This window comes from Chrysochloris asiatica, unplaced genomic scaffold (assembly GCF_000296735.1).
Source record: "Chrysochloris asiatica unplaced genomic scaffold, ChrAsi1.0 scaffold00291, whole genome shotgun sequence".
NCBI classification, from domain to species: Eukaryota; Metazoa; Chordata; class Mammalia; order Afrosoricida; family Chrysochloridae; genus Chrysochloris; species Chrysochloris asiatica.
In genome coordinates, this window is record NW_006408809.1 from 1,763,432 (window position 1) to 1,789,082 (window position 25,651).

Here is a 25,651-nt window from a genome sequence, read left to right on the forward strand (position 1 = left end):
TTATAAGTTCAAGAAATTCTGCAGGACTGGACTGCTAACCAACAGCCTGGTGGTTTAAACCTGTTGCCAAGAAACCCTATGCAGGGTCGCTATGACTTCATTACTGAAAATCACTTAACAACAATAAAAGCAACATACGTTCCAATAATAACTTCTTGCTGCATACATTTTGTCTGCAAGGAACGAGGATCCTGGTATTGTTTTTAAATCAAAGTTGATTTAGGATGATGGTCAGTCACCTGTCACAGGTGGTGGGTATTTCTTCTTGGCATTTTTTTTTTTTGTGACGTTTTTATTATGAATTGAGTGATAGTTTACATGGAAGAACATCGGTTTTACACTCATGTTTTATTGCAATGATTGTAATCGCCTCCATGCATCATTATTCAACAATATTTGCTTGTACTCCTTATGTTTTGTTTTTATTTTTGTCTCTTTTGGGTAGGGGGAGGATGTACACAAAAACACTCAGGAATATATAATCATTTAAACAATCAAAGGGCATGTTCTGTAAGCTTGACCCTTGGCCGCCAGCACACAGTCTTGCTCTTTCCATGAGTCTAGAGTCTTTAGCTGTTCCTTCTCTCCAGGTCTTCATCTCTGCCTCCATCTCTCGTGTTACTGCTTCTCTGGATAGGGTCTCACATTCTGTTAGTGCTCTTCTCCCTTGATGGTCCTAGGGTTCTCTATTCCTGGAATGTAAGTTTAACTACTCCCCGCTTTTTGTTACAAACCTTCTACCTTTACAGTGTTACAGTCACAATTAGTCATGATAACAATTATTCACATCGAATAAATTATTCACATTGGATCAAAAGAATCTTATCTCCATCTTGTTTCACCAGATTCATCTAGGTAAGATGCAACCTATTCAGTGGGAGTTCTGCCTTCCCCCGCACACTCTGAAACTAAACTCTCTTTTGAAAACTTGTAAACCAGTAACTTTGTGCCTTTGTTGTTGTTGTTAAGTGCTGCTTAGTCAGTTCTGAGCCACAGCAACCCTGTATAGGATTTCCAATGAGCATCTGGTGAGCTTGAACCACAAACCTTGTAGTTCAAATGGCTTTGCAATCTGGCACATTAACACATAGTGCCACACCAGGACTCCTTTATAGCACTCCCCCCCACCCCCCCATTTTAGGTAGCCAATGTCTAAGTTGCCCGTCCCTATCAACTTTGTATACAGAGGGAATAGGATTGATACTTGATGTGAAGACTCCTTCCCTCTCAGTTGATATTTCGAACTACTACATCCATAAGCATAGATCAAGTTCACCATGATTTGTTTTTGTTTTAATTCTTTCATTTTCCAACAAACTTTAAAAAAGATTGAACATAGCTCCTGGAATCCTCATGCTACTCTTGCATGGACCCGAGAGACTTTCTAGTGTTCATTTAAGTTCCCCAGCTCGAGGATATTTGTGTGCTACCATGATCTCAAAAGCTTCTACAATCTACCTCCTCTTCCTATTACAGAATATGTGTGATTAAGTCAGTGATCCTCAAAGTATAGTCCACTGAACACTGGGGGTGTCCCCAAGACTCTTTTAGACAACTTATGAGGCCACAATAATTTTCATAATAATATCGAAGCCTAAATGTAAAATTAGAGTTCCCACGTGCCATTGTAGGATAAGCACTGAACTGCTAACTGCAAGGTCAGCAGTTCAAATCCACCAACTACTTCTTGGAAACCCTATACAGGGTGGTTATGAGTCAGAACCAACTTGACGATACTTAACAACAACAACAAATATAAAACTTAAAACTATAAAGTCCACAATGAAAAAATTTTGGGGCCTTAGAAGCGAGGATGGTGAGTATTCATCTCTCATACTTAAGACATGTGAATAAGAGGGACCAATTCCTGGACAGGGGCATCATGTGGTAAAGTGGAGAGTCAGCAAAAGAGGATGACCCCAGTGAGATGGATTAACACAATGTCAGCAACAGTAGGCTCAAACATAGCAATCATGAGGATGGTACAGGATCAGGCAGTGTTTTTAGTTACATTATACGTAGGGTTGCTATGAGTCAGAATCAACTTGACAGCATATAACAACAAAATGGGCAAAATATTGAGCAATGCAAGAAACATCAAAGAAAACTGAAGGAATACAGAGTCACTGTACCAAAAGGATTGGCTGTTGGATAACCATCTTAGGAGGTAGCATATGAACAAGAATCAGTGGTATTGAAAGAAGAAGTCCAAACTGTACTGCAGCTATTGGCAAAAAGTAGGCTTTGGGAATTTATGACAAGATGACTGAGATGTTTCAACAAATAGGTGCAATGTTGGAAATGCTCTCTCATCTATGCCAGGAAATTTGGAAGACAGCTCCCTGGGCAACTAACTGGAAGAGATCCATATTTGTGCCCATTTCAAAGAAAAGTGATCCAACCAATTGCAGAAACTATAGAAATATATATATATATATATATATATAAAATGGTTGCACCAGTGCATTGACAAGAAACAGCCAGAAACTCCAATTGGATTTAGAAGAGGACATGGAATGATGGCTACCACTGCTTACGTCAGTTGTATCTTGGCTGACACTAGAAAATATTAGACAGATGTTTAACCTGTGGTTTATTGACTATGCAAAGGCATTGGACTGTGTGACTCATAACACATTATGGACAATATTACAAAGAATGAGAATTCCAACACATGTAATTGTGCTCATATGGAACCTATACCAAAAAGCAGTTGCTCAAACAGCAAGATATGTGTCAGGGTTGTAGCCTTCCACCATACTTACTTAATGTGCATACTGAGCAAATAATATGAGAAGTTGGACTACGTGAAGAAGAGTAGGGCATTAAGCTTGAAGAAGATTCATTAACTACCTGAGAAATGCAAATGACACAACCTTGATTGTTGAACTAAAAAGTTCTTGAAGCACTTACTTTTGAAGATCAAAGACCACAGCCTTCAGTATGGATTATACTTCAACATTTAAAAAAACTTCATATTGGGACCAATAAGTAATGCCATGATAAATGGAATTAAAAAAGTGAAGTTGTCAAGTGCAAATGAGGGCACCAACCATCTATTCCATAGCACTCTCTACTAAGTGGGATTCAATAATTCATTAAATGGCCCCACAGAATTCAGTCACCATACTCACAGCTATGGGGTTTATGGAAAAGTTAATAGGTTACAATGCAGGGTTAGAAATGCTTAGGGCACCCTTGTTCTAGTCAGAACAGTCTCTCCTCAGCTGCAGAAGAAGTATAACCATAATCCTCCTTGGAAGCCAGGATGGCCAGACTTTGTCTTTCATACTTTGGACATATTATCAGGAAGGACCAGTCCCTGGAGAAGGACATCATGTTTAGTAAAGTGGAGGGTCAGAGAAATACAGGAAGACCCCCAACAAGATGGACTGGCACAGTGGCAGTATCAATTGGCTCAAATGTAGCAACGATTGTGAGGTTGGTGCACACATGTGCAGTGTTTCATTCTGTTGTGCATAGGGTTGCTGTGAGTTGGTACTGACTCAATGACACCTAAAAACAACAACAACAACAAAATGAATGCAATCCTGGTGTGGAGCTGTAGGATAAAGCATTGGACCTTAAGGTTGGTTTGAACTTCAAGGTATATAGTTCAAACCCACTAGCTGCTTCATGGAGATCTTACACAGGGTTGTGATGAGTCTTAACAGACTCGATAGCATTTAACAACAACAAAAAATGAATAAAGTTGAGTGTGTTGTTTCAAGGAAAGCAATTTCCAGTAGTTGTTGCCATTATAAGACCTGGATTTCAAACCAAATTTAGAATTTTATAGTACCTGTATTTACTCCATCTCTTTTATATGCAATGCAATAAATATGACATGTAAATATGTAAATATGACAGAGTCTCCTGTAAATATGACAGAGTCTCAGTACATAGAGGCTTTTCTGTTGAGATTGGGAGTGATATTGACAAATACGATTTGTTGGTATGTACCATTTGGAAGATCTGCAGAAGTATTTGAACCAGTATTTTCCAAATGACCCATACAATATGTTATAAAATCATGCATGAGTGTAGAATGCATGCAAAGTGCAAGAAGGAGTTCGTGGATGGCACAAAGAGTTAAGCACTAAAGTACCAGCTGAAAAGTTGCTGTTTCAAACCCAAGCCTCAGAAGACAGGCCTGACAATCTATTTCTGAAAGGTCACAGCCCTGAACATTCTATAGAGCAGTTCTACTGTCCCACGTGGGTTCGCCATGAGTCAGAATCAACTGGATGGCTCCAAAGAACAACAAAGTGCAAGAGAGAATAAAGGACTTTAATGTAAAAGAGTACAAAAAGTTTATTGATATAGTCATAGATTTCACATTGCAAATAGCCTTTAGGAATACTACTTGTCAAGTTTTGGTGTAGTATTAAAGAATAATAGCCATAATTATCTGAAAAGGCTATTGAAGCACTCGTCCCCTTTCTAACTACCTATGTACATGAGGGCAGGTTGTCTTCATAGATTTCAATTAAAGCAATGTATTGCAATAGATTGAATGCAGAAGCAGATACGAGAATACAGCAGAATACAGTTGATTTAAATCTGTGAGAGGAAGACAAAAGTACGTGCCTCCTGGTGTACTCACCTGCTCTCTTGGGAAAGAACTTGGACACAGGTAGTGTGGCCACAGTAGAGAGCATAGGCCAGAGGCGTGCTTTCGTTGATGTCACGAAGGTTGCTATCCATGCCCAACTCCAGCAGTGACTGGACACATTCTGCCTTCCCTGCAGCTGCAGCCCAGTGTAGGGGTGTCCTGGGTGAACCACAAGGGAAAAACACAAGTGTCCAAGCACATGAATAGTGTAGTTTACTTAGCCGGCACTAAGTCTTGCCAAAATTTTGGTTACTTGATGGAGTGGCATAAACAGAGAAGTGCTTGGATATGGACCAAAAGGTTGGCAGTTCAAATCCACCCAGAGGTGTCATAGAAGATAGTTTCGATCTGTTCCTGAAAGGTCACACACAGTCTTGAAAACCCCTATAAAAAAACCCCAAACCTAAACTACGGCTTTCCAGTTGATTGAACTCATAAAGGCCCTATGCTGTGGAGTAGAACTGACTCATAGGGTGCCCAAGGCTGTAATTGTCACTGAAGCAGATTGCCTTATCTTCTGTGGAGTGGCTGGTAGATTTGAACCATCCACCTTTCAGTTAACATCCTATAACATTAACCACTGTGCCACTAGGACTCTGAAAACCCTCTGAAGCAGTTCTGTTCCGTACATATGGGACACCATGAATTGGAATCAACTTGATGGCTACTAACAACAAAAACATTTTCTGTATGAAAATAATTGTTTGTGGTTGAATAGACACCATGTGCTCTGTGGGGTTTTAAATGGCTGACGTTTCAGAAGTACCTGACTTTCCTTCCAAAGCAGCCTCTTGGTGGACTCCAACCATCAACTTCTGGTTAACAGCTGAGTACGCTAACTGTAGGGGCTAAATTTAGAAAACGTAACCCAGAATACCATGTATGGAAATGTTGCTGCTAAGTGCCATCGAGTCAATTTCCACTCATAATGACCCTGCGTAGGTTTTCCGAGGCTGTCAATCTCTGTGGGAATTGTCCGTGGTTTCTCCATGGAGCAGCTGGTGGGCTTGAGCAGCCAACCTTGTGGCTCATAGTCTTATGCTTATTCTGTAAAGAGTATATAATAATGAGGCTTAAGGATGATAGTGTGAATGTGTCAGAGGTCTTTCTAACCCAACATATCCCTGGCCCTTTCACCTTCGCTGACATTTCTGAGAATTTCTTAGAAGAGGAAGTACTGAGTCCAAGGACTTGGAAAGTTTTAGCGCTCTTTATACATGGTGACAAACTGTCTTCCAAGAAGATTGTCTCAATTTGTCCCTCTGCCTTCTCTAATTTTGAGGATTTTCAACATCTTTTAAAAATGTTGCCAATTTGATGGGCAAAATGATGCTTTACTGTTGTTGTCTTTTGCATTTCTTTACTTAAAAGTGAAGTTAGACTTTTGAAATACATAGGCTGAGGGGGCTTCAAAAAGTTCAAGGTAGAATTCTGTTGTGTTTTAATTCACATATTTAGTTTCCATTTGAATTTCATCACTGAAATGCTTTTTGCTCATTTTTCTGTTAGGAACACGTGTGTCCCTATGTGTATGTTACTATGTGTGGTGATAAGAGGGACCAATTTGACTTTTTCTATTGATAAGAAGGACCAATTTGACTTTTTCTATTGATATAGACAATTTTTCTCAGCACTATTTCTCAATGTGGTAGATCATATGTTGAGATACTGACTTATGTACATATTTTTCTGTCTTTCTTCCTTTCCCCATTCAAGGATATAGTTGATTTTGTGTTCAACCTAGAGGAGAGCTTTAGCAGGGTAGGAAAGAAAAAATAGTGTTTTCTTGTTTCCAAAAACCAAGCCCAGAACTGGGAGTAAATTTTAAAAGTTAACCGCAAAATCAAACTGTTAAGTGCTGTTAGGTCAGCTCCGACCCACAGCGACGCTGTATAAGGTTTCTGAGGAGTGGCTGGTGAGCTTGAACTGCTGACCTTGCGGTTCAAATCGGCTTCGCAATCCAGTGCGTTAATCCATAGGAAATTCTGAGCAGTGGGTCTAGGCCACGGGACTATAGGCAACCCTCATAACACAGAATGGAAGCAGTTGAACACCATCAGACTTGAGAGGATAAGGAAAGAGGAGAGTGTCACCTCCCACCTGTTTTCCAGACCCTCGACATGGTATAAACCTCCAGATGGATACAAGAGTGCAGCATTCGTTCAGTTATCAGTAACCAAGGATTGATTGACAGACTATGTAAATGTTTCCCAGAGAACGTCCAGAAATATGTAGGGAAGAGAAGTTTATAAAAGTCTATCTTCCCTACTCCTCCTCCCCATCACCCCAAACAAAAAGACTGTCCTTCCAGAAGACAGGTGGAGCAATTGTTCAGATTACTGAGTTGTGTATTAAAGAGTAGTAAAACCCCATAGACTATTGAAGAAGATTGAAACATTTAAGCTACATAGTTGTTTCTGGGCTATGTGTTCTGTGCCATTAATCTCAGACTAGTACCAGAATAAAAATTGGACACTGAATAAGGAAGACCGTAGAAGAATTGATGCATTTGAATTGTAGTGTTAGAGAAGAATATTAAAAATACCATGGACTTCCAGAAGAACTAACAAATCTGTATTGGAAGAAGTACAGCCAGAATGCTTTTTAGAAGCCAGGATGGTGAAACTTCGTCTCTCATACTTTAGACATGTTATTAGGGAGGGACCAGTTCCTAGAGAATTACATCATGTTTGGAAAAGTGGAGTGTCAGCCCAAAATAGAAAGACCCCCAAGGAGATGGATTGACATAGTGTCAGCATTGCTGCTAAAACTTTAACAAAAATGGTGATGGTGGCTCAGGACCAATTGTCAGGATGGCTCAGGCAGTGTTTTGTTCTGTTGTGCATAGTTTGCTATGAATTGGAAGTGACTCATAGACTCCTAGTATGGCACTGTAGGATCAGCACTGGACTTCGAACCACAAGGCCAGCAGTTCAAACCCACCAGCTGTTTCTCGGAAACCCGGATCACTAAGAGTCAGAACTGACTCAACAGCACTTAACAACAACAGCAACAATGGCACCTAACAGCAACAACAACAGTACCACAATGCTTTAAAATAGTTTAGATTTATGATGTGTTTGAATATCTAGTAATAGCTTGGATCAACCATCAACACTCATGGAAGCAGCAGTCAAGAAATCAAACGACATATTGCATTAGGCAAATCTGCTGCCCAAGATCTTTTTAAAGAGTTAAAGAGCAAAGATTAAAAGCAAAGCTTCAGGACTAAGGTGCGCCTGACATAAGCCATGGTATTTTCAATAATATCATATGCAAGCAAAAGCTGGACAGTGAATAAGGAAGATGGCAGAAGAATTGATGCATTTGAGTTAAGGTGTTGGGGGAGAATATTTTGAAAGTACCGTGGGCTGCCCATAGATCCAACAGATCTGTGTTGGAAGAAGTGCAGCCCAACTGCTCCTTGAAGGCCAGGATTGCCAAACTTCGCCTCTCATACTTCGGACATACAGTCAGGAGAGACCAGTCGCTGGAGAAGGATATCATGTATGGTAAGGTGGAGGGTCATAGAAAAAGAGGAAGATACCCAGTGACGTGGATTGGTAAGGTGGCAGTATCAATGGGCTAAAGAGTGGCAACAGTTGTGAGGTTGGCCCAGGACTAGGTAGAGTTTCATTCTGTTATGCATAGGGTTGCTATGAGTTGGTATCAACTTGATGGCACCTAACAACAGGGCAAGATACTCCATAAATTCCTTCTACCTCTTTTTTTTTACCACTGTTGTTTCCAGGTGCCAGCTAATCTAGCCAGTTCCAACTCACAGTGACCCTGTGGACAACAGAATGAAACACTGCTTGGTCCTGCTTCATCCTCACAATTGTCCCTAGGCTTGACTTCATAGTGGCAGCCACTGTGACAATTTTTGTAATTGAGAGTCTTCCTCTATTTTGCTGAACCTTTACTTTAGCAAGCATGATGATGTCCTTCTTCAGGGCCTGATCCCTTCTAATAACATGTCCAAAGTAAGTGAGACTTACTTACAAAGTAATTCTTGCCATTATGGTTTAAGGAGCATTCTGGCTATATTTCTTCCAAGATAGATATGTTTGTTCTTCTGGCACTTCATGGTATATTCAATCTTCTTTTGTCAACATCATAATTCAAAGTAATTAATTCTTTTTTGGTCTACTTATTCATTGCCCAGTTTTGCATGCATACGCAGCTATTGAAAATACTATTGCTTGTATGAAGAGATATAGTTGCTCTTCAACACTTATAGAGAGATATTTTGAGGTAGATTTGTCCAATGAACCATATCCTTTGATTTCCTGATTGCTGTTCTATTGTCGATCAAAGTAAAATAAAATCCTTGACAACATTAATCTTTTCTCTTTTTATCATGATGTTGTTTATTGGTCCCATTGTAAGGATTTCTGTTTTCTTTATGTTGAGGTGTAATCCATACATTTGTCTGTTGTCTTTGATATTCATAAGTAAATGTTTCAAGTCTTCTTCACTTTCAGCAAGTAAGGATGTGTTTTCTGCATATTGCAGGTTGTTAATGAATCTTCCTTCAATCCTGGTGCTGAGTTCTTCATACAGTCCAACCTCTCAGATTGTTTGCTCAGCATATAGATAGAATGGCGAAAGGTTACAACTGTGACACACAGTTTCCTGATTTTAAACCAAGTAGTATCCCCTTGTTCTGTCTGAACAATTGGCTCTAAGTCTATGGACAGATTCCACATGAGTACAATTAAGTTTTCTGGAATCCCCATTCTTTGGAGTGCTGCACATAATTTGTTATGCTCCACAGGGTCCATTGCCTTTGTATAATCAATAAAGCACAGGTAAACATCTTTCTGGTTTTCTCTGCTTTCAGCCAGTATTTATCTGATATTAGCAATTATATCCCTCATTCCACGCCCTCTTCAGAATCTGGCTTGATTGTCCGGCAGTTCCCTGTTGATGTACTGCTGCAACCATTTTGGAAGTATCTTCTGCAAAATTTTACTTGTGTCAGATAATAATGATAGATACAGTTTGATACTTCCCACACGAACACTAAAATGATATCTGCCTTTCTTAGTTCTTTTCATAGATGAATCAGAGTCCCCAGTGCTGGATCGGTTTGTTGAAGCATTTTAACTGATATTCAGTCAATTCTGGAGCCTTGTTTTTCACTAATGTCTTCAGTGCAGGTTGGACTTCTTTTCTTCATAACCACTGTTTTAAAAATTGTTTCTTAAGGTTTTTATTGTGGATTGAGTGAAAGTTTACAGGGCAGATTATCAGTTTTACATTCAATAAATCATATACCTTGTTACATTACAATGATTATAATCCCCTCCATGTACCATCAGTTAATAGTATTTCTTTCTATTCAATTTAGCTCTTTTTTTTAAACACTCAGCCATATATAATAATTTACACTACCAAAAGGCACATTCTGCAAGTCTGCTTCCTGGCTGCCATCTCTTAGTCTCTCACTTCCCATGAATCTAGAGTCCTCAGCTGCTCCCTCTCTCCGTGTCCCCATCTCTCTCTCCATCTCTGGTGTCACCCATTCTCTGGATAAGATCTTGCATTCTGCGTGTTCTCTTCTCCCTTGCTTATCCTAGGGTCCCGTGTTTCTGGACAGTAAGATTAAGTACTCTCCCATTTTTGTTACAAAACTTCATAGTGACCCTGTACAGGGTTTCTGAGGCTGTAAATCTTTATGGGAGCAGAAAGCCTCATCTTTTTCCTGTGGAACAACTGCTAGTTTCGAACTGCTGACCTTGTGGTTCACAGCCCGATTCATAACCATTACGCTACTAGAGCAGTAAAAAGGCTGAACAGAAAATTTCCAAGGTACCTCTAGAAGACAAAATTAAGTATTATAATGAAATGTGCAAAGTCTTAGAGTTAGAATACTAAGAGGTAAGACCATGCTCTGCATTTCTTAAGCTGAAAACACTGAAGAAAACATTGAAATCTCAACTTGCAATATTGAAGGATTTTATGAGTAAAATATTAAATGACAGATGAAGCCTCAAAATAAGATGGAAGGAATACACATACTCATGTTACCAAAAAGAATTGGTGAGTGCGTTTCCATTTCAAGAGCTAGCATAGGATCAAGGACTGATGGTATCGAAGAAAGAAGTCCAAGCTGCACTGAAGGCTTTAGCCAAAAACAAGGCACCAAGAAACAATGGAATGTGGGGCTGTAGGATAAGCACTGGACAGGAAGCCACAAAGTCAGCAGTTCAAACCCACCAGCTGCTCCTTCGAAACCCTATTGTTGTTGTTGTTAAGTTGGAATCGACTTGATGGCACTTCACAGCAACGACAACAACAAAAAAGACTAAATGCAATGCAGAAATCATGGAACAATATCATTAATATCACATGCTGAAGTGAATTAATATCACAAGTAAAATTTTGCTGAAGATCATTAAAAAAATATTTGCAGCAGCATATCAATAGTGAACTGCCAGAAATTCAGTCAGATTTAGAAGAAGAAGTGAAATGAGGGATCGCATTGCTGACATCTGATGGATCTTTGAAAGTAGAGAATACCAGAAAGATGTTTATTTGGTCTTTATTAACTATACAAAGGCATTTATAACTATGATCCATAGTCTAGGTTATAACAAACTGTGGATAACATTGGGGAGAAAGGTTATTCCAGAACACTTGTTTGTGTTCATGTGGAATCTGTACATAGACCAAGACTCAGTTGTTAGAATGAAACAAGGGAATACTGAATGATTTAACATCAGGAAAGTGCATGGTAGGGTTGTATCCTTTTACCATGTTTATTCAATCAGTATGCTGAGCAAATAATCTGAAAAGCTAGAGTATGTGAAGAACTTGACATCAAGATTGGAGAAAGAGCCATTAACAACCTATGATATGCAGCCTTTAGTGTGGTTTGTATCTCAATGTAAAGGAAATAAAAATCTTCACAACTGGACCAGTATATAACATCATGATAAATGGAGCAAAGATTGATGTTGTCAAAGACTTTATTTTGCTTGGCTCCACAATGAACACTCATGGAAGCAACAGACAAGAAAACAAATGATGGATTGCATTAGGCAGATTTGCTGTATAAGATCACTTTAAAGTGTTGAAGAGCATAGATGTCTGTTTGAGAATTAAGAGGTGTCTGATACAGGCCATGGCATTTTCAATAGCCTCATATACATGTGGAAATTGGACAATAAATAAGGAAGACCATGTAAGAATCAATGCATTTTAACTATGGTGTTGGCTAAGAATATTTAAAGTATCATGGACTGCCAGAAAAACAAATATGTGTTGGAAGAAATATAGCCAGAATTCTTAGAAACAAAGATGGTGAGACTTCATTTTGTCCTGTTGTGTGTAGGGTCACTATGAGTCAGATTTAACAATAAGTTATTCAAGAACAAAAAGATGTCAGTATGAGGACTAAGGTGTGCCTGAACCAAGCCATGGTATTTTAAAATGCCTTGTATACATTTGAAAGTTGGGCAACAGATAAAGAATATGGTAGAAGAATCAATGCATTTGAATAATGGTGCTGGTGAAGAATACTGAAAGTACCACGGACTGCCAGGGAAACAAAGAAATCTGTACTGGAATAAGTACAGTCAGAATGTTCCTTAGAAGTGAGGATGGTAAAATTTTGTGTATGTACTTTGGACATGTTTTTAGGAGGGATAGGTCCCTGGAGAAGGACAATGTGCTTAGAAACTTGGAGGGTCAACAAAGAAGAGAAAAATCCCTAACTTGATGGATTGACACACTGATAGCAACAATGTGTTCAAAACCACAATTGTGAAGAGGGCACATGTCCATTTTGCTCTTTTCTTTCTTTCTTGTCTTTTGATGGCCTTTCTCTTCATGTATGGTGTCTTTGATGTCATTCCACAACTCATCTGGTCTTCGGTCATTAGTGTTCAATGTATCAAATTTATTCTTGGGATGATCGCTAAATTTAGGTGGCATATTTTCAAGGTCATATTTTGGCTCTCATGAACTTGTTTTAATTTTCTCTAGCTTCAACTTTAGCTTATATATGAACAATTGATGGTATGTTCCACAGTCTGCCCTTCATCTTATTCTTACTGATGATTATCAGCTAAAAGCTAGACTGGTAACTACAAGGTTGGCAGTTCAAACCCATCAGCTGTTCTTTGGAAACCCTATACAGGGTTACTATGAGTTGGAACCAACTCAATGGTCTTTTTTAAAAAAAAATTTTTTTTATCAAAGTTTATTGTTGGGGGTGAGTTCCTATCTACTGGGGAGTAAAACTATGTCTCAGTATGTGCTACAGTAACTCTAGGGTCAAAGGCATTCTGCAAAATAGTTGTACTGGGGCTCTGTTAGGCATAGGTCATAATTCAGTCAGTGGAGAATGAGCCCAGAAAAACCCTGACAGTAGAGCCATTATGCTAGAAAAGTTCCAGTGCTATGCAACCTGCAAGGTGTCATCAACCAGTTGATGATGAGGCTCAAGGAATTGGGGGGATGGAGCAGGAGTCGAACCCACTTTCTACTCTTCTCAGCAAGGTAACTAAGGCTCCAACACAGGAACCTGAAATTAGGTCTTATGAAACCCCAAAGCAAGTGAAGACAGACAAAAGAGGAAAGGGCCAGCAATGAGGGCAGTGGAGGATTAGGTAGCATTGAAGGGGATGAAAATTTTGTCAAATGGAAAGTACCTGGGTTTAAAGGACAAGATGACAAGGAATAGAGTAGGTAAGAACAAATGGAGAAACAATTCATATATATATTCAATGTTATTGATATACTAGAGATTAAATGAAATGTCTCCCTTTGCAGGGCAACTGGATCCAAAAGTATCAGAAAGGTGGATCACTAAGAAGGAAATGAAGTACCTGAGTAGAAATTGGTGTTTCAGGATGCCAAAAGCAAGCTTATGACAGAAATGAGCTGAATCTACAGGAAGAAGTGGTTACCATAACCTGTTTTCTGGATTTGATACTGGAATGACATTTCTAGCAGTGGCTTTGCCTAGGAGGTTCTGGCATATTTTTGTAGCAGATTGTTTTGAAGGAATGTTTTCTTAACACTCGACTTATGTGGGAATGCAAATAATTATAGTGTAAAAATCCAATGCCCCCTCCCCCAACCTATATGCAGCAGGGTAGATTAAAAGTCCTGAAATAGCTGTGGCCAAAGGTCCAAGCCCTCCCACCACCCTTGTGATAAAAATATTATTAAAGAAATAACATGTATCTGATGACTCAATGGGCCTTGTACCAAAGTTGTTGTTGTTGTTGTTAAGTGCCATCGAGTCGGGTCCGTACCAAAGTAGACAACAGATAATTTATGGTGACTTCTTTCGTAGGCAGCCTGAGAAACAGAAAAGCTTATGTACTAAATGCTGCCCTAGCATTCAATATAATGAAAAAAAAAAAACCAACAACATAAAAGGGGGGTGCCCATTAGACAAGAACCTAAAAAAGTCTAGCTGCCAACCAGATTGGGAAGATAAATAAAAGAGCATAGTTTATTTTAACCTAGTCTGTCTATAGAAAAGCCATCCGCTGACACCAGGCCAGTATGTCTTAATTTGTTATTATCATTAGTATTTCATTTTATTATTTTTTTTTGTTCTCCGCAGAAGAGGAAATGTATAAGTAGCGGGTGTACATGTGTGACAACACAGCATTTCTGCAGAGCCTTCTCTGTATTCTTGAGCTGTGTGAGTGCAGCATCTACTCTTGGAAGCATCTTTGAAGGCAGAATAAAACGCTGAGGTTTTCTGCACAGAAGGGACACCAGCAGCGTTGTGCCTATCAGTGAGTCTCTTGGTGTTGAGCGAACAGTCTCTTTTCCAGGAAACACCTTCGTTCAATCCTATTTACAGTAATCTCTAAATCAAGAAAAGGGGCAGAAGCAGTTTCTTCTTTAACCACATTTCGGATGACCAAGTGTCCTAGACTGTGTGGGGCCAGGCAGTGTCCCCAAGAGAGGAAGCACAGGTTGCTGTCCAGACTCAGGCTGTTGGGAGCAGCACGGCCATTTCCTGCCTTTCCCTCTGCACTCACACGGCCAGCAGTCTGCCAGAGGATTTTCCTCCCAAAATGTTGTCATCACAGTTCTTTTTGCCTTAACGGCACCTTCAGTTGCTCTCGCTCATGCTTTCAGCATCACACTCTTTTGGTGGTTCCCCTTCTCCTGGCAAATCACTCTCGATTTCCCACAGGATGTCGTCTTCATCTTCCAAGTTGCTGGAGATGTGGCACTTCCTGAACCCTTGCACGATGGACTCACTTGAGATGCTATTCCACGCCACCATGACCCATTCCAGGAAGAGGCCGAGGGGTGGCTTCTTGGCATTCCCAGTTGGGCTCAGTGCCAGGTTCCCAGCCAGCAGCCAGTTGGAGTACTGGGCCCGTACACTGTCGTTCAGCGGTTTATAGACCACCACATCCAGCACCTGCAGCTGGGAGGTCAGGCCCCTAGGGATGATAAGCATATCCGTGTTCATGCTGTCCATGGAGCTCTTCACCGCGTCAGTGGCGTGGCCCCGGAAGCCATTCAGAATCAGCATCCCTCGCTGCCTGGCCATGGCGCCAGTCCTCCGTTTCCACACCACTTCCAACCAATCCTGCATCAAGTCCTCTGTCATCCATCCATACCGGTGGCAGCGGATTTCCATCCCACTGGGGAACTTTCCAGGGGGAATGTATGTCCCCTTCAAAATGATGTATGGAGGTAACTTCCGCCCGTCAGCCAAGACGCCAAGCATTACTGTGATTTTCAGTTTTTCCCTGCCAGGCGTCTTGACCAATACGGGCTTTCCGCCCTGGTTGTCCACGGTCACGCGTGACGGCACCTCTAATCATATTGGAGTCTCATATGCATTCCCCATCTGGGCCACCTCATACTTATGGGGCCTCCGCAGGGCCAGGACACTCTAAGTGATAAGCTTCTCAGTCAGGTCCTCAGGCAGATGCTGCGGCACGGGCACTTTGTGCCTCAAAGACAGGTCATACCTTCTCATCATTCTTCGACACCAACCCAGGCTTGCTTTGAATCCTTTCTCTGGAATGTTCAATTCCTGGGCAATTTCTAGCGCTTTCATCTGCATTGCCTCCCTGGTGATAAGGTCCCCTTTAGCCTGCATGTATCTGACATATTCAGCCACACGCGGGTCCACCAGAGCAAACCTCCCATTCTTGGGGCCCCGGAATGCCCGCCTCATGGCGTGGGCGTTTTGGAGCTGTGGCTTTACTTTGCGCCAGTCACGGACGTTTTTCTCCAGCACTCCGAACTGCTTGGCAGCCTGACAGTTGTTGGTGTTCTCAGCGTATTCCACCACCATTAATTTGAACCCTGCATTATAGCTGCGGCGCATGCCCCGGCTGAATTGAAACTTGGCAGCGATGTCATCAGCTGAGAGGTCGTAGCCTGGGAAGCCCATGGCCATGTAGAAGGGGTAGCCCTCGCTCCACTCGGGCAGCTCTGTGAGATCCCGAGGCAGGCGGAGGCCAAAGTTGTCGAGGTGCGAAGGTGAGGTGCGAGGAAATGGGGAGGTGGCGTTCACTGGGCCTGCCCAATCTGGAGGCTTCACATCAGAGTCTTCGTTTTCTGCAAAGGTTCCTCCGTGGAGCTGCCACTCTTTGGATTTCTGAGACTTTTCCTCCCCTTCCAGTCGAGTGATCATGTCTGGCTTAGGGAATGGCAATTCCAGGGAGAGGACAGTTTCATAATTCATTCGCATGACTTCACGGTAGAGCGCCTTTTGTTGTTCCGTCAAAACGTCCCACTCCTCAACGGAAAAATATATGGCCACCTCATCAAACAGGGCTGGCACCTCCAGAGACCCTCAGTCTATGGGGAAGGGGGCTTGATTCCAGGATTCCACTCTCTGGGATCTTTGGAGGTGGGGCACGGATATTCTCCATCAATTTGGCTTCTTAAGGTGCAAGTGTTTGGCTGGCCATCCACCCTCTGAGCAGATTCGCACTTTCTGCATATCTGAATGGCCATCCTCCAGTTCCTGGCTCTGAATCTTTTCTTCTTCTTCCTCTTCCTTTAGAGTCAACTTGAGAGGGTAGGCTGTGGGCTCCATCTCGCAGGGCTGAGCGGCCGAGGCGCGGGCCGGGCCCGCGGGGTGGGGAAGCCGAGGGCTCCAGCACGGCTGTCAGAACGCCATCCTTTCCGCCTCTCCGGCTTCCCGTGCGCGCTGCTCCTCAATGGTCTTTAATGACAACACCACCACTCACACAATTTTACAGTTTCAACATGAAGGCATAGCTGCAAAATGTAGAAACTGTGAAGCCAAATGGAGTATGATTTGATCAATACAAGAAATACTTAAATACTGGAGCTGGAACTAGACTGTCCTAAGAATATTTCTTCTGATTTGAGCTTTTGTAACCAAATCAAAAAGCCTACTGTCATTAAGTTTATTCCTGACAATAGCAAACCTATATAGAGTGTTTGAGGCTAGAAATCTTCACAGGAGCAGAAAACTTCATCTTTATCTCACAGAATGGCTGGTGTATTTAAAATGCTGATCTCCTGGTTAGCAGTCCAGTGTTTACCCTACAACACCTCTAGAGCTCTTTATAGGAGCATCCCCCTCTTTTTTTTTTTTTTTTTCCTGTTTGGCTTTGCTTTCTCTGAGATCCGAAGAGCTAGAATTTCTTTGTTAAGTGTGTGGTAGGGTAATACAGAAAATCATCTATATTCAGAGCTGGTTCTAGGAGTATTTTGAAGTAGACAAACTTTTCCACAGTGCTCCTGTTTAAAATTTCTTTCTTCTCCTTATGTATTGTTTATCTTTTTTCCTCATGTTACTAAAGTTCTTCACTTTCTTATCTCCTTAGTATCAATACTTACTTTAGGAATAGATGGACTTTGAATAATTTATACTTTTATGTTAATGTAACTATTTCCAGCTTCTGAGTTACATGAAACCAATGAAGTTTTGTTTGTTTGTTTTTTGCTATATTAAAACAATTTCAGGCATTGGGGAGTAGGAGGTGCATTCTTGGGGTATGAAAAACCATGATTGAAACCCAGGTGCCATGAAGTTGGTGGCCACTCCATGTGTGTCGGAGTAGAAATGTGCTCCACAGGATCTTCCCCTCTCCATAGGTTTTTAAATGACCTATTTTTCAGAAGTAGATTGTCTGGCCTTTCTTTTAAGGCACCTGTGGTTGGAGTCTAACTGCTAATTTTTCAGTCAACAAGGAAGTAACTGACAGTTTGTACCACTCACACAAAGCAAGCAAACAAACAAATACCACTAACTCCCTGTAGTTGTGTTGATTCTGACCCATGGCAGCTTCAAGGACTCCAAGATTATAATAACTAGGTGGTCAATTTTACACTTTAATAGGAAAGGGTGGAATATATCATACATGGTATGGGTAAGCCTTATACTTATTTTCAATAGTCTTGTTCATTATTTTGTTCTTATACTGCCATCGAATCAATGCCTAACCAAAGCACAGGTTAGATAAGCAGGATATGGTAAGTGGAATTGGGTCAAGTTTTCATTTAATTACTAACTAACTAGTTCTGAGGTAGGTCCTTTTACCTTTTCAAGCATAGCTTCCTTTTTTAGTGATAGAGAAATAAAACATGACCAGAACCTTTCCAGTTCTACAAGCCCAGTACTTGTGACTACAAAGCCTCTATTGCGCCCTTCTCTAGATAACAAGACCTTGTTGATTTTATGATATAATTCAGTGATGAAGAAACAAAATAAAACCTACTGTCAAGAACAAAAGTTTGTATAACAGGAAGCTGGCATACAGAAACTCCCTAAGAACATACAGAAGACTTAGCAGAAAGTAGAAATCAGACAGTCCTGTGGAGTCACAGGGTCTCGATTGTAAGAATTACACTGATTTTTCTGTCCTGATGATAATAGAGCAGTTTTTATGGTCACAAGCACATGTGTAAATGTTACTGCCATTGGGGATATGCAGTTGTATGTGATCATGCCTTACATCTTTATTTTAAGATTAAAATATGGAGATGGCGTCATGGATACCTGTCATCCACATCCAGAGCCTGTAGGTTACACTCAGGGACTCTCGCCAGTTCATGAATGATGTCCACAAATCCTGCGGCTGCGGCGATGTGCACGCATGTCTTCCCACTCTCATCGTCATAGTTGATGATGGAAGGGCCTTGGTGGTGGCTCAGGATGATGGAACATAGAATTCTATTTCCACTCTGGAAAACAGTCAAAGAAAGTCCATTGTGTACCACTTCAGTGCCTTTTCCCTGTTTGTGCATGTTAAGCAAAAATAATAAAAGAAGGAAAAAGTGGAAAAATATAAAATCCATATGATGCATTCTCTGTAAAAGATTTCTACTTCCTCATATGACTGCAGAGACTTTTCTCTCCCATCAGAATGAAATGACTTTCCATACAAGAGAATGAATGATGGACTAAGTGTAGGCATAGCTGACTAGCATCAGAGCTAGTATTTTTATTAAAGCCACCAGGGTCACAACAAAACAGTTTGTTTTGTTTCCCTACTTGTTGTAAAGGTTGGCCATTGAGAAATTGACAGTTAGCTTCAGTGTTAATATAAAATGATCAGCTAAATACTGATTGGTGGCATGATGAGGAGACAAAAATAATGGAAATTGTCCAATTGCTAGAAATTCCATGAATTGGAATTGCCAAAAGTCCTTTGTGAAAGGAAGTGGATAATAAATTGCTGTTGTTTTGTTGTTGTGCACTGTTAAATAGATTCTGACTATAATGACTCTATATGACAGAGTTGAACTGACCTATAATTTCCTAGGCTGTCAATTTGTACTGCAAGGTCGGCAGTTCAATTTCACCATCTGCTCCTCGGAAACTCTTTACAGGGTCACTGTGGGTTAGAGCAGACTTGTCGGCACTGTTTTTAACAATCTTAATAGCAGCAGATCACCAGTTCTTTTCTTTAGGGGAGCTACTGGGGGGTTTGAACCACAGACCTTTTAGTTAGCAGTCAGTATTTAACTACTGCACCTCCAAGACCCCCTTTGGATTAAAAAAAACAAAACAACAACTGCTAATAGATAAAATATAAAAATAAACAAGAATGAGAAGGAAGGCACTTCAGACAGCCATCTGAATTGAATACATTTTTCCAGATATGTTTACAATCAGGTTTTTGTTTTATCTCTGAATGAGACTATTTAAATCTCTTTCTAGTAATTTGTCCCTGCCTTGTTATAGTTGCTAGCTGCCCTTTGTTAGCTGCCACTGAGTCGCCCTTGCCCCATGCAAAAGGGACAAAATGATGCCCAGTCTGACATCATCTCCCTGGTAGGCTGGGGACTGGACCATTGTGTATTTGCAGATAATCAAACTCAAAGTCTCTTTCTTGGAAATCGAAAAGTTCTACCAATGAACCATCATTTGCCCTCATTGTCCCAGTCTTAAAAGCTACCCAAATTCTTCCTTGAGTGTGTCCTAAGTATGCATCTTGAATAAATAAGAAATGTGGTATATATTACTGGGGTTAAGCATCCTTACTTAAACTGAAAAATCAAAAAATGTATAAGCAATTGGAATTTAAGGGGATAATAAATCACCAATGATCAATAAATAAAAATCTAGTTTTATATCACACAGTGGAAATCTGTATCTTTCAGACTTCTGATATCTGTGGAATGATTATAAAACAATCCAAATAATTCATTACAGCTCATATTTTCTCAATGAGTTCATAAAAATATTCTGTAACTCCAGGCACACGGTCTTATCAGTAGGAAGGAGGTTCCTAGAAGGCAGGAAAGAAGGAGGTGAATGGAATGCGATACTTATGCTGTCCTTGGGTAGCTGGGCTATTTGTCAGGTTCAGAGACTCTGGGCAAGAAAAAAGAGCAGATCTTTAAAATGCTGCAGTTGTCATTTATTTTAAATGTTTAACAGCTATCTTGTAACACATTTTCCCTTGAAAAATTTCGTTTTGGTATTCTTTATGTTGTATTGTCACAGTTATTTTAAATCTTAAGGTTGTATTTTAAAATCTTTGAGCCACTGGTTTAAATTCTGACTCCACCACTTATTAATTGTGTGCTTTTGAGCAAGTACTTTAACTTCTTTGTACTTTATTTCCCTAGCGGTAAAATGGGTTTGATAATATAATTGCTTAACTTGTTAAGTGCCGTTGAGTCAGTTCTGACCCATAGCGACCCTGTACAGGGTTTCTGAGGGTGTAAATCTTTACAGGAGTAGAAAGCCTCATCTTTCTCCCGCGGAGCGGCTGGTAGTTTCGAACTGCTGACCTTAAGCTTCTCAGCCCGATTCATAACCACTATGCTACCAGAGCTCCTAGTGCACCATCAATACTCATGGAAGCAGCAGTCAAGAAATCAAATGATGTATTTCATCAGGCAAATCTTTTGTACAAGACCTTTCTAAACTATTTAAGAGCAAAGATATCAGTTTGAGGATTAAGGTGCACTTGACTCAAGCCATAGTATTTTCAATAGCTTCATATGCATGTGAAACTTAGACAATGTATAAGGAATACCGTAGAATAACTGATGCATTTGAGTTATGGTGTTAGAGAGGAATATTAAAAATACCATGGACTGCCAGAAGAGCAAACAAATCTGTTATGGAAGAAGTACAACTAGAATGTTCCTTAGAAGTCAAATGACCAGACTTTGTTTCTCATACTTTGAACATATTGTCAGGAGGGACCAGTGGCTGGAGAAAGACATTATGCTTGGTCAAGTGGAGAGATTGCAAAAGAGAGGGACCCCCACTGAGATGGATAGTCATAGTGGAAGCAACAATGGACTCAAGCATAGCAGCAATTGTGAGGATGGTGCATGACTGGGTGGTACTTCTTTCTGTTGTCGCTATTGGTCAGAACCAACTCAACAGCACTTAACAACAATGAACAAATGCCAAATAAGTACATTTTTTTAAAATGAGCTAATTTCACAATTCTTCTATGGAATAGAACCAATTAATTTTTTTCTTCCTTTTCCTGCCCTTTCTCCAGCCCTGTTTGCACTGACAAGTTATTCAGGAAATCATTCAGTATAGACCATTACTCAGCTTGCTACTTCTTCCACAATGAACCATTACACAGTGAGCCCTTTAGAATCTGCCCATTGTATCAGGGGACAATAACTAGCTCATGGCAGATTAAGAGCTCAGGGCACTCCAAGCACCTCACTATGAACCACAGGAAGAGTCCTGCATGAATTTAAAATCATACAACCAAGACTAGTAAAAACATTTGTGGAGCCCAGTGATATGAATTGGCACTGACTTGACAGCATTTAACAATGGCAAAATGAACATGACCCCGACACTTTGAACACTAATAACTAAAGACAAGATCCATTGTTGGATGATATCAAGGATGTCATGAAGAAAGAAGGAGAAGACCTCAATGGGTGTCAGAAGAGACTCTGAAACTTGCTCTCGAATGTAGAGTGACTAAAGCAAACAGAAGAAATGATGAAGTAAAGATGAGTTGAACAGAAAATTTCAAAGGGGGGCTTTAGAAGACAAAGTAAAATATTATAATGAAATGGAGTTAGGAAACAAAAGAGAAGAACATGTTTGGCATTTCTCAAGCTGAAAGAACTGAAGAAATAATTGAAGCCTCGAGTTGCAATATTGAAGAATTGTATGGGCAAAATATTAAATGATGTTTGAAGCCTAAAATAAGACAAAAGGAATTCACAGTTACTGGAAGAGATGCCCATTCTAAACAAATGTGAACAAACAGAATGTGGAAATCATCATACAATATCTATCAACATCACTCACAAGTAAAATTTTACTGAAAATAATTTTAAAAACAACCATAGCAGTATGTCAACAGGGAGATACCAGAAATTCAAGCTGGATTTAGAAGAGGTTGAAGTACAAGGAATATCATTGCTGTTATTAGATGGCTCTTGGCGGAAAATAGGAAATATCAGAAAAATGTCTACCTGGGTTTTATTAACAATGCAAAGGCATTTGACCATATGGATCATGACAAATTATGGATAACATTGCAAAGAATGGAAATTCCAAAACACTGACTTTGTGCTCATGTGGAACCTGTAAATAGACTGAGAGGAAATCTTTTGAACCATACAAGGGGATTTTGTTTGCTTTACAATAAGGAAAGGTATGTGTCAGGGTTGTGTCCTTTCCCCATACTTATTCAATTTATATACTGAGAAAATAATACAGTAAGCTGGGTTACATGAAGAACATGGTATTAGAATTAGAGGAAAACTTTTTAACAAGTTTTAACATGCAGATGACACATTTTTACTTGCTGAAAGTGAAAAGGACTTAAAGCACTTACTGATGAAGGGCAAAGACTACAACTTTCAATATGGATTACACCTCAATATAAAGAAAGCAAAAATCCTCAGAACTGGACCAATACGTAACATTGTGGTACATGGAAAAAAAATTGAAGATATAAAGGAATTAGTCTTGTTTGGATCCACAATCAATTCCCATGGAAGCAGCAGTCAAATAAAGCGTGTTGCATTGGGCAAATCTGCTGCAAAGTCCTCTTTAAAGTGTAAAGAAGCAAAGATGTCACTTTGAAGACTAAGGTGTACTGGACCCAAGCCTTGGATTTTTGGTCACCTTTTATCATGAGCATAAGTTGCTACTTGGAAACCGTACACAGGGTCACTATATATTGGAATCTACTCCATGGCACTTAACAACAACAAATTTGTCGTGTGAAAACTGGACAATGAATAAGGATGACCAAAGAAAAATTGATGACTTCACATTATGGTATTGGCAAAGAGTAGTGAATATAGCATGAACTATTTGAAGAATGGTTTAAAATAAAGAAAGGTATGCGGCAAGGTTGTATTCTTTAACCATAGTGATTCAACCTGTATGCTGAGCAAATAATCTGAGAAGCTGGGTTCTAAGAAGAAAAATGTGGCATCAGATTTGGAGGAAGACTCATTAACAACCTGCAATATGCAGATGATACAAACATGCTTGCTGAAAGTGAAGAGGACTTAAAATATTTACTGATGAAGATCAAAGAGCACAGCCTTCAATATGGATTACATCTCAATGTCAAGAAAACAAAAATCCTCACCACTGGAGCAATAAACAACATTCTTATCAATGGAGAAAAGATTGAAGTTATCAAGGACTTCATTCTTTTTGGATCAACTATCAACACTCATGGAAGCAGCAGTCAAGAAATCTAATGATGTCTTGCATTAGGCAAATCAGCTGCACAAGACCTTTTTGAAGTGTTGAAGAGCAAAGATATCAGCTTGAGGACTAAGGTACACCTGACCAAAGCTATGGTATTCTCAACAACCTCATATGCATGTGAAAGCTGGATAGTGAATAAGAAAGACCAAACCGTAGAAAAATTGATGCTTTTGAGTTATGGTGTTGGAGGAGAATATTGAAAGTGCCATAGGCTGCCAAAAGAACCAACAGATGTGTGTTGGAAGAAGTGCATGCAGAGTGCTCCTTGGAGGCCAGGATGGCCAAACTTTGTCTCTCATACTTGGACATATTGTCAGGAGGGACCAGTCATTGGAGAAGGATATCATGTTTGTTAAGGTGGAGGGTCATAGAAAAAGAGGAAGACCCCCAATGAGATGGATTGGCCAAGTGGCAGCATCAACGGGCTCAAGCGTGGCAACAGTAGTGAGGTTGGCCCAGGATTGGGCAGTGTTTCGTTCTGCTGTGCATAAGGTCGCTATGAGTCAGTACCGACTCAATGACACCTAGCAACAACAAGAAGGAGTTCTTGAATGGTGCAAATGATTAGTTGTTCAAATGTTAGTTCATATATTGGCAATTAACACTCAGTCAGAGGCATCTCAGAAGATAGGCCTGGTGATGTGCCTTGAATGCTCTGTGGATCAGCTCTACTTTGCACACATGGAGTCATCATGAGTTGAAATGGACTCAATGACAACTAACACCATCAACCAGTGAAAAGGAAAACAGAATAAAAAAGAGTAGCAGCTCAATGTAAGTGCTTTTTTGTTGCTGCAATTTCCTAGAAGAGTAAAGGAATTTGATATGGCGCTATAGGATCAGCACTAGACTGGGAACCACAAGGTTGGCAGTTTGAACCCACCAGCGGCTCCTTGGAAACTATGCAGGGATGCTATGAGTCAGAACCAACTCACTGACACTTAGCTACAACAACAGCTAAGGGGCCCTAGTGGTGCTGTAGGTTAAGGACTGGACTGCTAACCTCAAGTTCAGTAGTTCAAACTCATCAGATGCTCCATGGGAGAAAGATGAGATTTTTTTGTTCCCATAAAGATTTATAGCCTTGGAAACCTTCTTCCTCTATAGGATCACTATGAGACAGAATCTGCTCAATGGCAGTAGGCATCCCCCACACCAACCTTTGGAAGGTGATATAAAAGGCAAAACACAATCAATGTTTCTTCTCTGTGTTGAAGAAGAAGCATCAAGAACAGAGGGAAAAATAAATTCCCATTCCTCGTATTCTCTTTTCCTCTTCCTTGCTTGACTGCCATTTGGAGTTCACAGGCAGTCCAAACAATTAAGCACTCAACTACTAGCCAAAAGTTTGGTGAGTCAAATCTATCCAAAGGTACCTCAGAAGGCAGGTCTGGTAATCTGATTAATAAAGATCACAGAAAACCCTATACAGCAATTCTACTTTGTACACACAGGGTTACCGTGAGTCATAAATGACTGGGCACAACAATAGACTGAACTAGAGACTGCTACCCAGGACCCTGAGTTGGTCTCTTTTAGGATCCTGACAAGCTTTCTGGATCTTCTCTTGAGAGCTGTTACTATTGATGGCATCTGTGGATAAGTAAAGGTAGAGCCTCCACCCTTAGTCTTTTCCTCCACAATACCTTTTTTTTTAAAAAAAAATGTTTTATTGTGAATTATGTGATAGTTTACATAGGAGAACATTGGTTTGACATTCTATCGTATACCGTCTCATTGCCATGGTTACAATCCCCTCCATGCAATCCTACCCCCGTGCCCCCCAGGTCTTCAGCACACAGTCGCTCTCCCTCTCTGGATCTAAAATCTCCAGCTGCTCCATTGCTCCACGTCATCATCTCTGGCTCCATTTCAGGCATCAC

At 40.4% G+C, this 25,651-nt stretch overlaps 1 protein-coding gene across 1 annotated transcript in view; it reads right to left on the reverse strand.

Annotated features, from left to right (window-relative positions):
• ANKRD55 (ankyrin repeat domain 55) overlaps positions 1–25,651 on the reverse strand; it is a 210,984-nt gene that overhangs the window by 39,618 nt on the left and 145,715 nt on the right. Inside the window, exons 8-9 of the mRNA XM_006874653.1 lie at positions 18,594–18,778; positions 4,607–4,774 (exon numbers count right to left, since the gene is read on the reverse strand). Coding sequence (XP_006874715.1) covers positions 4,607–4,774; positions 18,594–18,778 — 353 coding nt within the window. The remainder of the gene's footprint in view (positions 1–4,606; positions 4,775–18,593; positions 18,779–25,651) is intronic.